Source organism: Typopeltis vanoorti, chromosome 4, assembly GCF_054136105.1.
Source record: "Typopeltis vanoorti isolate ZY-2024b chromosome 4, IOZ_Tvanoo_1.0, whole genome shotgun sequence".
Classification (NCBI taxonomy): Eukaryota; Metazoa; Arthropoda; class Arachnida; order Uropygi; family Thelyphonidae; genus Typopeltis; species Typopeltis vanoorti.
Genome location: NC_143552.1, coordinates 166826058 through 166841238, shown reverse-complemented (window position 1 = coordinate 166841238; position 15181 = coordinate 166826058). Strand labels below are relative to the sequence as shown.

Sequence of the window (15181 nt, the reverse complement as noted above, 5' to 3'; positions counted from 1 at the left end):
GATTTAAATTTTTAAGAGAAAAGGTGTATATCTGTAACATAATCATTTAATTTTTGGGTTGGGGAGGGGGAAGGTTAGACCTATTCAATCTGCAGGCAAGCAATTGTTACAAACGTAAATCACTTTAGGAGCATGCTCGTGCAGTTTAGTGTAAAATAGTAGCAAAAGTTTAACTATTTCAATAATGTCAGGTGTCTAAACTAGAAGAAAATGTCATTATATCTGCTGATGTTAGAACTCTTACATAAATATTTTTTCTGGCATGAATTCTCTATCAGCTATAATGTAATCAATTCGCAGATTTTGCACTCTTGTATTGAAAAGAAATATGTGCAGTAATTTCTTCTTTCTACTACAAGAAAAAACCAGATAATAACAGAAGAAAAATATGTAGTATTTTCTTTTTCAGTGGATGAAATTACAATGTTCTTTCTTTGTGTTTTGAAATGAGAGTGCAAATGATTATTTTCTTACCATTTTTGCCAATAGCAAATCTGCTATAATTATACGAGTGACAATTTACAGTTTTTCTCCCACAGGAGAAAAGAATAATGTAATAATATTGTTCAATCTGTCGAACTTTATTGTAGCACAAATATTTATTATCAAACTTTGCTGTTTTGTAATAAAAAAAATATTCGTGCTACTTTGAAATTCTAATCTGTGGCACACACTGCTATGAAAATTTAATAGACAAAGTTTCAGCAAACTGTATTCTTATTTACAAAAAAAAATCTTATAATAGGCATATTTGAAATCTGTGAATTACTCTTCGAAATATGATTTTGAACAAAGATAACATAATCAAGAACATTGGCAGCTAGTTTTTTTTTTTTAAATAATATTTCAAATAATTATCGTGAATTTATTTTTTCAAAAACAAAGAAAATGTTCTTGACAGAACATTTTCTTTGTTCTTTCTATTAGATAAAATTAGCACAAAAACATTAAATATTGATTCTGCAAGGTAATGCAATAGTTAAGTGAAGAAAGTATGTAAGGATTTATATTTTGTCCTGGAATTATAAACTGTACAATAAAAAGAGAAAATAAAAATAATTTCCATATTTTTAGTCTCTCTAATATAACTAAGAGTCCAGTTGCCCAGCATAAAACAAGGAAATGCATTCCTTGTTATAGAGAACTCGGACTCAGCTTCGCAAAATAATCTGTTTAAGTGTTCTCTACAGTGTGAAGGATTATCGCACCTTCTAAAGGACAGAACAGCCAAATTGCACTTCTTATCCATGTTCTTTCAACAGGTATATTGAATCGTATCTAGATTTAGCTGGACGTGTATGTATATATATATATATATATATATATATATATATACACACACACACATCCTGGCCGGTTGGAGAGTTAAGATAACAGGAAAAGGTGAACGAAAGAGGAAAAAATGAAATAAATTCAGTTAGATTATAAATGAAATGAACAGCTGCTGTTTTTGTTATTATAAGCTTAACAGAAAGTGCTAACAGAAAGAAAATGATGCCACTTTAGTAGAAATAACCTATGGAAGAATTTATAGAAAAGATATAAGCAGAAACAGAATACCTATAAGACAGCAAGCAGTTGGAGTGAGTTTATAATGGTTGTAAGGACTATTAATTAGACAAACTGCTCTCTTCTTGACGGTATCAAAAGCCAAACCAAAAATTCTAGAAGAAGAAATTATAATGGTAATAAAATCAACGAAGAATGAAAAGGCACTCCAGACTGGATGACGTCCCAAAAGAATAGTTAATAAAAAATTATAGCAGTTTAAGATGACTTCTCAAAGCATAAACAGTTCAGAGCATTATTCCAAATAAGGTTAAGATACAGGTGCTTTTTTTTTTTTTTAATGCTTCACAAATTAATTTAAAGACTCCTTCTGAAAGAGCTTTTATTGGGGACTTGAGTTTTGTTCTATATTCTGTGGCTGGTGGAAAGTGCATGTGCATAAAGATAGACATCTAAAGTTGGAGGAAATAGAGATCATGTGCTTTGATCTTATACTCTCTCTCTATAGATCTATCCGACCAGCAAAGTAAAAAGGATACACAAATATGTGATCTGGTAAATGTTGCTATGTAACACTGAATAAAGTTCATTCCTAAAGTCTGTAAATTATAATTTACAGATGATCCTTTCTGAGGGAATTTTCAGGCAGCACACAGCCAATTTACTAAACTCTACTTCTGTTGTTCTGAAAGAATAACTACTATTACCTTGTATTCTTGAAGGATTATTCCTTACTGAGAATTATGGGATCTTTGATGAACCAGTTTCATTTTTAAGTGATTCAGTTAAAACTGTCATACTTTTCTCGATTTTCTAGTATTTAAACCTTTACTAAAAGATATTAAATATATATATATATATATATATATATATATATTCATATATACTGACTATAACCAAGACTAGAATAACAATTAAATTTATTCAAAACATAACATGTTTCATCGGATTGTCCGCCTTCTTCAGGTGTGGGAACATAGAAAGCAAGTAAACTGAAGAAGTCGGACAATCAGATGAAATATATTGCATTTTGAATAAATTTAATTGTTATTCTAGTCTCGGTTATAGTGAGTATATATAAATATGAACACATCCCAGTACTGAGTTAATATTACAAATTGCTATATATATATAACAAATCTTATTTAACTGAAATGGAGTTGCTCTTACATATCAAAATATGTAACCTACATGCACGTATCAACAAATTGAAATTACCAAAATCGAGTGATGAAATTATATTTCATATATTTAGTAGTAGTATGAAGATATACGACATAATAAAAATCTTGCCAATTTATCCTATATTCATTGGTTCTATATTTTTATGTTATTTCAAATGTAATACTGATTTTCAGAACCATTATTAAATTCAGTAACAAACATAACATTACTGTCTTCATCCTTTCCAAAAAAAAAAAAAAAAAAAAATTTTTTTTTAAATCCAGGTATGTTAGTAACTTCAAATAATAACATAAAATATAATTTCATGATCACCTTATTAATTTATAATTATTAACGTGTTAATATGTAGCTTAACATTCTAATATATAAGATCAACTCTATTTCAATTAAATAATTTTCAACTCTATTTCAATAGAAATTTCAATTAAATAAGCTTTGCTAATAACTTGTTCATAAATTTTCTGAAGGATATTTTAGAATCCTACATCATATTTCAGTAAAAGATTGGTTACAACCTAGTCCAATAAATATGCAATTCTCAAGGCCTCCCGTCATTGGAAGTTTATTTTGCACTTTGTTAGACTATAATAAATTTAGTTTAATCCTTTATCCAAGTGTAAGCAAACAAAGTTTGTGCCTGAAAATATCTTCAGGACTGAGGTAAGGTGGTAACAACCATTGGCAACTCGCAGCAAAGGTTGACCAAGCTCTCATCACTCCTTGTCTCAGTATCTCCTGTAATGCAACATCTACTTGTGGTCATGTATAATGCTATGCATTAAGGGAAGGGCCACTACCCAGACTGGTTTCGACCTTTATTGCGGTCTCGTCAGTGGGAGACAGACCCAGACGGGCCACTACCATGTCTGGGTAGTGGCCCTTCCCTTAATGCATAGCATTATACATGTCTGCAAGGAAATGTGCTTTGCATTATGGGAGATACTGAGACAAGGAGTGATGAGAGCTTGGTCCACCTTTGCTGCAAGTTGTCAACGGTTGTACCACCTTACCTCAGTCCTGAAGATATTTTCAGGCGCAAACTTTGTTTGCTTTCACTTGGATAAAGGATTAAACTAAATTTATTATAGTCCCATCTGTTGGTTAACAAACAATTCAATTCAAAAATACCCATGTGTCTACAAAATCTATTCTTTGCTGTGGAAACCTTCCAGTGGCATTAGTCAAACTGGATGAATTAGCAGGGTAAATGCAGTGATATGCTCATAAAAAGAAAAAAAGAAGTCGGGCAAAACTGAGGATGTTAGTGCTAATCCCACCATGGATAGGAATACAACTATATATACCATATTTGGAATATAATTTCCTTTAGTGCCCTTGTATTAATTTTTGTACTATTTTCCTGATAATGATGAATTATGTATGGTAATACATAGTTGTATTATGTACTATGGTACATAATATGGTACATACACAATTTATGATGAATACTCAAAATACGCTTTCAGTTAGTATTTATATAAATAATAGATCCATCAATTATAAAGCAAATGAGAAAACCAAAATTACTTACTTTTTTATTCTACAATCAGGGTCTTCTGAACAGCATTTATCAGAAATAATTGGCTGGTTATACTTCATATCTTCAGGAAATACAGGAGAATTTAATGTTTTATCATCAAGTGAATGGTCACAGCACGGGGAAGTAAAACTATCTATTTCTGATGGAGTAGTACCAGACATAAATACCTCAAATAGAAAAATCAGAATGTTAGAAATGAAAGAAAATTTAATATGGGAAAATGTTTACACATTTACATCATATGGATAGGATTTTAGTTTTTAAATACATGCATATTACTACACATACCAGCCACTGAATTTAGAAACCTTTATGCAGATATACGTAAACATCGCTTACACTATATATATGCAAAATACTTGGTCAAGTGCATCACCACACATGTAACCATTAAAGAATGCTGCTGGTCAGTAATCATCAATAATGTTGATCACTTGTCTTGCTGGAGGACTACAATGGCTTTTTCAAGGCCACTTCAGGCCTCCAATATGCCTTTGGCAAGTTTCTGCTGGAATGTCCAAATATGTTGACGAACTTAATTCCTTACTCAAAGTGATCAGTTAGGATGAAGATCAAAAAATTGAAGACCCATTTCTATAGCCTACCAGGAAACCATAAGGAAAAAGCACTACTCAGATTCATAGTTGAGTGCACAGATGCTCCTACCTATTGCCTACCAAATTCCTAGTTCATCTTTTAAGCTCCTGTACAGGTCACATGCAAACCTCAGTGAAAAATTCTAATGAATTTTTTGCCGAGACTCATTGGTGAATTTCCAAAATCACCTATATCCATCTCTCGTGGGGACCCTGTAACCCCTAGAGAGCGTGTCCCCTGGGTGGCAGATAGGGGAGCCCACCATTTGTGTGTGTGTGTGTGTGTGTGTGTGTGTGGTGGGGTGGTCCGAATATACCGAATAAGGACTCGTGGACCAACAGGACCATAAGGGGCAATCATCTTGATTGTAAGGAAAGCGGCACTCCCATAGACCCCGAGCTGGATCTATCCTCCTCTTCTACTTTGAGGAAGATTCACTTACTTTAATCTTTCCTTTAAGGCCTTATCAGCCAACTCTTCTTATTTTATGACCCTTATGCTATTAGAGTACTCGAGGGCCATGGGGTCTTTCCATTTCTGGCCTTACAACCATGCCCTCTCTATAAACCTTACTATAATTCTATAATCTACTCTTTCCCCCCTTCAATATACCCTATTCCTCCTATGGGTTTAAATTCAGAAGAAGGCTGGTTCAGAAGCCTTAAGGTAGCAACCCTACCACTGAACTATTCCATCGGGCTAGTCCCCTGACATGGAGAACATAATTCTACTTGTAAGCTGACAGAAAAAGATAATCGGATTATTATATATAGATATCGGATTATTATATATAGATAATTAATTGAATCTATGGGAAAAGATCCTGGAATGGAAAAGGTAAAACAAAAATGGAAACGACAAAATATAATACACATAGCAAACTGGAATGTAAGAGGAATAGCATATAAAGAAATAGAATTAGACCAACTATTAAATGAAAGAAATTTTAAAATAGCAGTAATCACTGAAACAAAAAAGAAATTAAAAGGAACTATGAGAACTGAAAATTTTAATGTGATATACAGTGGAGTCGACAGAGACCAAAGAGCACAAGCAGGAGTCATGATTTGGATTCATAACTCCCTTTCAAAACAGTTAAAACATTATAAATTATGGAATGAAAGAATAATAAAAGCTAGAATAAAAATAGATAGAGGCTATTTAACAATAATTGTTTTATATGCCCCAGAAGAAGGAAGAGAACAGGATAATACTGATTTTTATAATCAGCTACAAAACATATATATAAAATAAATAAAAATGATTACGTAATTTTAGCAGGAGACTTAAATGCAAGAATTGAAAACAAGAAAATTGATCGACTTTGTAGTTTATAATAACCTAAAAATAATGAATTCCTTCTATAAACATAAAGACATACATAAATATACTTGGGCAGCAAGAGGATCAAAATCAATATTAGATTACTTTATAGTAAATGAAAAGAGATCAAAATTTTCACTAGAAGTTAGAGTTCACAGAGGATATGAAATAAGCAGTGACCACTTCCTTGTTAACATAAAATTAAGATTACCACCTAAATGGCTACAAGTAACAAGAACAGAAAGAAAAATTGAAACATTTGTTTATAAAACTAGACTACTATTGAATGGCACAAATGTACAATGGCTATATGAACAAAGAATTAACCAATATCTAGATAAAATAAAACAAAATGAAGAAATAGAATGGCCTAATATAAAAACGATACTAAATGCAGCAGCAAATGAAAGCTTAGGAAAGACCAAAAAATTCAATAAAAGGAAAAAACTGAAGATCTGGGATGATGCAATCAAAGAAATACAGTCATACCCTGACTTACGCGAATCCGGAGTTGCACAGTTTCTTATATGTACGTATTCCTGTCCTGCTTCACGCCTAACCACTAGTCATATCTTTTAGGTGCCAGCCACATTCGCCAGTGTCGCACATGCTGTGAACAAGCACTGACATGTTTCGCACGGTCTCCATTCATACACGATTTTTATAGTCTACAAACCTGCGAATGTTTAATGTTATGTTGTTGATAAAAATTTTATCACATAAAAAATAATAATGTCATCCAAAAGAAGCAAGTCTGATTCTTCTACAGCTAGCAAGAAAAGAAAAACATCGACTTTGGAAACAAAACTCAACATTATTAAGGATTTTGAAGGCGGAATGAAAATTTGTGAGCTAGCAAAGAAGTTCAATCTACAGGAATCCATAGTAAGAACAATCATAAAAGAAAGGTTTATAGATTTTGGAGGATACAGATTCTAACGAGGAACAAATTGTAGCCACAAGGCAAGGAATAAAAAAATCATTAGCTTGCTATGAAGAAATTTTGCGTGACATCATGCCGTCAGACGAATCTATTAGATTTTATGAAACCATCGACATCGAAATAACTTTCTTTTTTTTATGTACGAAAAACTACAATTATGATTATATTTCTTAAAAAATATAGGTGTTTTTGTAAACCTTTGGTCCCAATTGTATGTTTGTATATATAAATTATTACATGCAAAATTATACCCCGAGTTATGCGAATTCGACTTAAGCGCTTTTTGTTTGTCCCACCTACCGCGTAACTTCGGGGTTTTACTGTAATCAAAAAGAAAAAAGAAGCCTATCACAAATGATTATGCAGTAAAAGATTAGAAGATGAAATAGAATATAAAAGAATAAAAGCCATAGCTAAAAGAGAAGTCAGAAAAAGACAGAGAAGCATGGAACAAATTTGTTTCCAATTTAGAACATGATTTATATAAAATAAGACCTAATGCATATAAGATTTTGAAACAGTTAAATGCAGATACCAAAGAAAACATAAAATTAAATACCAAACTGAAATTAGAAGAAAATTTCTAAATTACTACACAGAATTGTGAACAGATAAATATTTTAAAAAATTAACGAAAATGAAAAGGAAATAACTAAAGAACAATTAGAAATCAGCCCGAAAGAAACAAGAAACGGAAAATCACATAGAATGGAAAAAAGCAATTGTGATTCCTATCTTTAAAAAAGGTAATAGAGATGACCCTAAAAACTATAGAGGTATCAGTATAGTAAATTCCTGTTACAAAATATATAGCAGAATCTTAAATAGCAAACTAACGAAATATTCCGAAAACTATATTTTAGAAGTACAGAATGGATTTAGAAAAGGACGATCATGTATAGACCTGGCCTTCTGCCTAAAATTAATAATAGAGAAAAGAAGAGAATACAATTTAGAAACACATATTGCATTTATTGACTTTGAAAAAGCATTTGACAAGGTTAAAAGAAACATATTATTTAACATATTAAAAGAAAGACGAATACCAAATAATATCCTAAAAGCTATCACAAGTTATATGAAAATAATCAAATACAAATAAGATTAAATCACGAGCTATCATATATGAGAGAGATAAACCAAGGGGTCCGACAAGGATGTCAGAATTTAATGAAATTAAATTCTGATATTTCTACTTAAATGAAATAATAATAAAATGGAATAAAAATTTACATCAAGGAATTAAACTTTCTCCTACAGTAAACTTAAACACTCTCCTCTTTGCCGATGACCAAATAATAATAATTACAAATTCTGAAGATAACTTACAGAAAGCTATTTCAGATCTAAATGAGATAGCCAAAGATTATGGTATGATAATATCAACAGAAAAATCAAAAACCATGGCCTTTAAAGGACAAGATCCAGCAAGAACTAAAATAGTAATAGATAACTAGATCTTAGAACAGGTGAATTCATTTAACACCTAGGATGTATATCATCACATATGAAAATGAATAAAGATATAAACTTTAAAATTGCAAAATATTTAAAAATAACAGGTGTAATTAACTCTATATTTAACACAAACCAGACTAAAAGTATACAATACATTAGCCCTACCAGTCTTAATGTATGGAAGTGAAATCTGGACAATAAAAAGACAAACAAAGATTAATAACAGCAGAAATGAAGTTTATGAGAAAAACTGCAAAGTATACCTATACCCTATTTGATCACAAAAGAAACGAAGAAATTATGAAAGAATTAAACCAAGAACCAGTAATAGAAAAAATTAAAAAATATAAACATAAATGGATGGAACACGTTCAAAGAATGAAAACAGAAAGATTACCAAAACAAGCCTTAAAGTACAAGCCATTAGGAAAAAGAAAACCAGGACGTCCTCTTAAACGATGACTTCTATGGCCAGAATAGGCCATGCTAGGCCTAAATCCTTGATACGCATGATGATGACCTACATTCATGCATCAACTTCGACATGGAAAAAGAAGAAAATTAGCCTTCCTGGATGTCTTCTCCTTTCCTATACCCATTCTGGAACATTACATCTGTTCACAATAAACTTAGCAACACACTACATACAAGATTCAGTCCGTTATCCATCTAAAAAAAATAGGCATCTTCAAATCTTTGCTCAACAGAGCACATTATCTATTCCAATTCCCAAGCTCTCCAACAAGAACTGAGCACCATCCAATATATAATACTACAAAATTATTTCACCTCAAGGAAGTTTAAATACATCCTGGACACAAGCCTATCCCCAAAAACTCTGAAGCTGTATGGCAAGACCCATTCATAGCAAGCATCTTGGAATTTTTTTGTGGGTAGTGGATTTAAGTTGTATTACTGGAACACTGAACATTACCATTCTTCTGTTTGATAGATGGAAAAAAATAGATTATGTTATTCATCATTATCATCAAATTCCTGACATGTACCCTCTAGGAGTGTACAGGATATGATAGTACTACATGAAAAACTTGCATCGTTACTAACTTCCTATCTACAATTGTCTCCAAATCAATCTGTTAACTGTCAAAACTTCAACATTATCATATCTTATATTTATATCTTCTAAGGCACTTTTTACTGTATCAATCCACCTATACCTTGGTCTTCCTCTGGGTCTTTTTCTTACCAATCTGGCAAACAACACTTGTTTTGCTAATCTTTTCTTTCCCATTCTGTTCAAGTGACGATACCACCTGAGATTAGCTCTGTTAACACATTCTTGGATGCTAACAATATTAACCTATCTAATCTTTCTTAGAACCCTCATATCTGTGGTCTCTAGTCTTTGGTCAAGTTTATAATAAATTTAGTTTAATTCTTCATCCAAGTGCAAGGAAACAAAGTTTGCGCCTGAAAATATCTTCAGGACTGAGGTAAGGTGGTACACCCGTTAGCAACTTACAGCAAAGGTGGACCAAGTTCTCATCACTCCTTGTCTCAGTATCTCCCATAATCTATGTTCTCCCCAGGACCTTTTGAATGGGCAAACCACCCGGCTAATTAATGTTGTGAATTGACATGGCTAAATAATGAGCAAGAATAGAAAAATAATTTAAGACATTTTTTAATTAACAGCGATGAGAAATCGAACTGGAAAGTCTTGTGAGACCAGCTCAATTTCTTGCATTGCAAGCCGGTCTTGAGAGCTTCGGATATTCACTTTGATGCACAGCAATCTGTAAGCGGAAGAAGACAAAAATCAGGATCTCAAATACAACAGTATCTGTTGCAAAGAAGATCTTTTAGTGAGAGACATAATTTTGAAAGAAAGACATTGTGAAAATTGAGCAAATTCAAATCGAAGGCAAAAATCGATGTTAAAAATCTACATTTATTAATTATATGAAGAGCCAAAAAGGCTTCAATTCGGCGACATGAACTTATTACACTTGGGATCGCCGAACTTCATATAGTTTCTATATCTGGCATGAAACTCTTCGAGTTTCTTATTCGGCTAAGAAACAATATGGGATGTAATATCCCTTAACTTAAATCTACATTTATTTTTCTTAATAATGGTTTTTGTCCGTAGATCATGAGTCAAGTATTTAATATTTTATTTTGTAAAAGAAAATAGGCCTGCGCATCAAAATAGTTGTGATTGTGGGGAATTCTCGAAACTCCTGAGGACTATGACGTCAGTCTCAAGTGATACCAATTCCCATCCCTAGTAATTAATACTTATAAATAGTAAAATTGCGACATAACTCGCGTTATGTGTCTCGGGTATTACTGTCAGTGCATAATTCAGTGATCTGTTCTGATTAATTTAACATCAATGATATTTTGTATTTATTAAATACCCCATAATGAGTAAAAAGTCAAGTCAGAAAACCACAATCTTAAGTTATTTTAAGAAAGATGAAATTGATAAGCATAGTAGCGAAGACACCAAACCAACAACAGAATCGTCGATTTCTGCAGAGTCTCTTTCAAATGTAAAACGTGAATCTAAACACTGCTTATCGATTAACAGTGAGTGGTTGAAAAAATTCCATTGGTTAGTGGTGAAAGATAATGGAATGATGTGTTCCACATGTATGAAATACAGAAAGAGACAACCCACAAACAAGGAAGTGACTTGGGTAACTATGCCATGCACAAGACTTCGAAAAGAAAGCTTGGTTGACTATGAACAAAGCAAGTTACATACTGATTCTTGTTCAGATATAATTGAAAATGTATACTAGAAGAAACTGGAATAGGGCAAATTCATAAATCAATTTCAATTTTGAATTACTTGCAGAGAGATACTTTTCTGGGAACTTTAAGATCTATGTATTGGTTAGTGAAAAATGAGTTACCACATACTACATTATTTGAAAAATTGTTTGAGCATTGCAAGGCTATGAGCTGTTCCTACTTAGAACATCTTAACGTTGGTAAAAATGCACATTATACCTCAGAAAGAATAATGCAAGAGTTGATTGATATTTTAGCATCAGAAATTAGATTTCAAATATACATTCTGTGGATTATTTCAGTGTTTTATGTGATGAAACTACAGATATCTCAGTTTTAAAACAGCTGATTGGGCACATTAAATATGTTTGTCAATTTAGAAAAGAGGTCAGGGTAGTTTTGTATCAACTTGCAATATCATTGATGGCAAAGCTGAGACTATAACTAACAAAGTAATTGAAACCCTTGACAGTCTAGGCTTAAAAACTTGAGGATCTGATGGAGCAGCTGTCATGATTGGAGAGCAAAAGGGAGTTGCAAAACTGCTGAAAGATAAAACAGATGCTCATGGTCAACTGTCATTGTATAAACCACCAAGTGGCTCTGGCTAGTGCCCAAGCAGCTGCTGAAGTGCCTTATTTAGTCATGTTTAATGATATCTTAAGGAAATTGTTTTTCTTCTTCCAAAATTCCTCAGTCAGGATGGCTGGTTTAACCCAAATCCAAAATATACTGAACAGTCCTCAAATTACACGTAAAATGGCTAGTGACACTAGATGACTGTCTCATGATTCTGCAATACAGTCTCTAAGAGAATGCATGGTGAGTTATAGCTGCACTGGAAAGAAAGACCACCAAACGAAATGATATCACAGCTGAAGGTTTAAGTAAATATATCAGAACATACAATTTCGTAGCTTCACTAATGATGCTTTCAGATGTGTTACCACATTTATCTAACTGTCTAGATCATGGCAAAGACAAGATGTTGACTTAACTGAAATAGAGCCAGTCTTAGAAGCCAGAAACCTATCCATCATGGAATTGAAAGACACTCCTGGCAGTCATTTTCAAAATCTTCATCGGCATCTTTCAGGTGAATGGTCAGACCTTCACAGTGATTATTCAGATTCTAATGTTATTACATTTAAGCCTACAATATATGATAAATACATAAGCACAGTTATTAAACACCTAGAAGCAAGATTTCCAGATATGCCAATCATTTCCTGCTTTTCACGAATTTTCAATGCAGGAAGTCATGATCAACGTGAGGCTTCCGAGATTCTTTTTGATTATTATTCTAGAAATGAAAGTTCTGCAGTTTTAAACTATGAAAGTACAAAACTAGAATGGGCAGTTGCATCAAAAATGATTAATGGATAGTCATACAAAAATCCAAGACAAATATTGCTGAAATTAGCAACAACAACAATCAGCTCAAAGAGTCTTTTCCAAATTTATCAAAACTAGCTGCTGTTGGACTGGCCCTACCTGTGAACACAGCTGAATATGAAAGGGGTTTCTCTGGATTAAAAAGAATAAAAACCTGTATGAGGAATCGCATCAGTCAGGACATTCTAAATAATCTGATGCTGATTTCACTAGAGGGACCAGATCCAACAGATTTTAATTACGAAAAAGCTGCTGACAACTGGGCTTCTAAAAAGAAGAGAAGAATTAATGTATAGAATTTTAAGCTGTGAGCATTACAAAGTTTCTCATTACTTTATGAGAAAATAAGAAAAATCCTAGTCTTGTTTGTTATAATTACTATATAAAATATTATCCTTGTTTGAAGTAATTTCTAATAAAATTACTATTTTAATTTGTTATGAAAAAGGGTCTTTCTTAACTCGTTCAAAATTTTTATATGCCAGCTAATGCTTCATTCCACCCGGATGGTAAAAATTTCTGGTTAGAGCACTGCATAATGCAAAGCACATCTCCTTGCGGACATATATAATGCTATGCATTAAGGTAAGGATCACTACCCAGATCGGTTTCGACCTTTATTGAGGTCTCGTCAGTGGCAGGCAGACCCAGAAGTGATACTAAGGCAGAAGCAATAGGAGAGGTCATATTTACCTATAACAGTTGCCAAGGTGTACAACCTTATTATTAAATAACTCTGGATTTAGAGAAAGATGTTGGAAGTTTATTTTGCACTTGGTTAGACTATAATAAATTTAGTTTAATTCTTTATCCAAGTGTAAGATTGTTTACACTTAGATAAAGATTTAAGCTAAGAGTACCATCTCCAATTCTGATATCAGGTTTAATACCACTTTCCTTCATAATGTGATCCATATAGAATTTAAATAAGAGAGGGGATAATGTACATTCTTGTCTGACAACAGATTTAACAAAAAACAATCTTCCTTTCTTCCTTCAATTCTAGCTGCTGACTTACAACTCAAATAAAGACTAAGTGTTGCTTGATATAATGCACTACTGACACCATACAACTGTAGCAAGTTGAACAGCTTCTTTCTTTGCACCTTGTCATACACCTTTTCCAGATCTACAAAACTTAAATACAGATCTTTGTTATATTCCCACGATTTCTCAACTATTTGTCGTAACATGAAAATTTCATCCCGACAGATTCTATTTGGCCTGAATCCAGCTTGTTCTTCACCAAGCTTCCCTTCCACAATCCTTCTCAACTGTTTCTCAAGTATACTTGAATAAATCTTACCAGGAACACTCAGTAGAGAAATACCTCTGTAATTCTCACATTCAGTTTTATTTCTCTTTCTATATATGTGTACTATGAGAGCTCTACTCCAATCATCTGGAATTCGTTCCTCTGTCCAGGGCCTTCTGAACTATGCATTGCAGCCACTGTGAGACTTTTATACCTCCATACTTCAGCATTTCTGGTCGAATATCATCTACTTCTGCTGCCTTTTCACTTTTCAAGCTTTTGATGGCTTTTTTCTACTTCAAGTATGGATATGTATTCCTGATTGCATACCTGTTCAGCGATTTTTTTTTTATCATTGTGGTGTCAGTGCTTGTTTCATTTAGCAATTTTTAGAAGTAATTACTCCATACATCAAGGATATCTTTTTCACCAGTTCTCAATTAATCTTTATCATCTCTAATTCCTTTTACAGAACTCTTTCCTCCATTTCTGAGCTTTTTCAACAACCTTCAGAATATTTTGCCATCTTCTTGATATTTATTTTCTATGTTTTCACCAAAGTCTTCCCATGACTTTTGTTTAGCTAGTTTTACATAGCGTTTAGATTTCTTTCATTTGTCTCTGTATTCTCTAAGAGCACAAGCTGACTTATTTGCCAGGAACTTTTGATATGCTTTCTTCTTTTCCTTCACTGCCTCTTTAACTTCCTGTGTCCAGCATGTGGTTCTGATTTTTTTTAACCTTGCAGACAACTTCACCACATGCCTCTCTGGCTGAATCAATCAATGTTTTCTTCTGAATTTGTCACTGAATCTCCAAGGTTTGGTTTCTGTTCTCAAACTCTTTCAATTTTTCTTGAATAATGTTTGTGTATTTTAGTATACAGTTTACATCTAAGAGCTGCTCAACTTTTATTTGCTTTAAAACTTTCTTACATGTTCTTGTTTTCAGTATGAAATTCAATTTTATCCTGTTCAAAACTAAATGGTGATCACTTCCAATTTCAAATACTCTGTACACTCTAGTGTCCTGAACCAGTGGGAAAACATCACTATCAACAATAACATAGTCAATGAGACTTTTCTTATTCCTTGTCTCTTCTCTCCATGTGAATTTGTGCACATCTTTATGTTGGAACATGGTGTTAGTAATAACCAGTCCATGTCCTGAGCAGAAATCCAACAGGTATTTGCCATTATTATTAGCTTCGCTC

General features: G+C 32.8%; 1 protein-coding gene across 1 annotated transcript in view; it reads right to left on the bottom strand.

Moving 5' to 3' along the window:
- The window catches only part of LOC150107826 (Fanconi anemia group J protein homolog), a 463872-nt gene that overhangs the window by 344628 nt on the left and 104063 nt on the right, over positions 1-15181 (bottom strand). The window contains exon 7 of the mRNA XM_090391581.1: positions 4226-4401. Within this exon, the coding sequence (XP_090247707.1) occupies positions 4226-4401 (176 nt within the window). The remainder of the gene's footprint in view (positions 1-4225; positions 4402-15181) is intronic.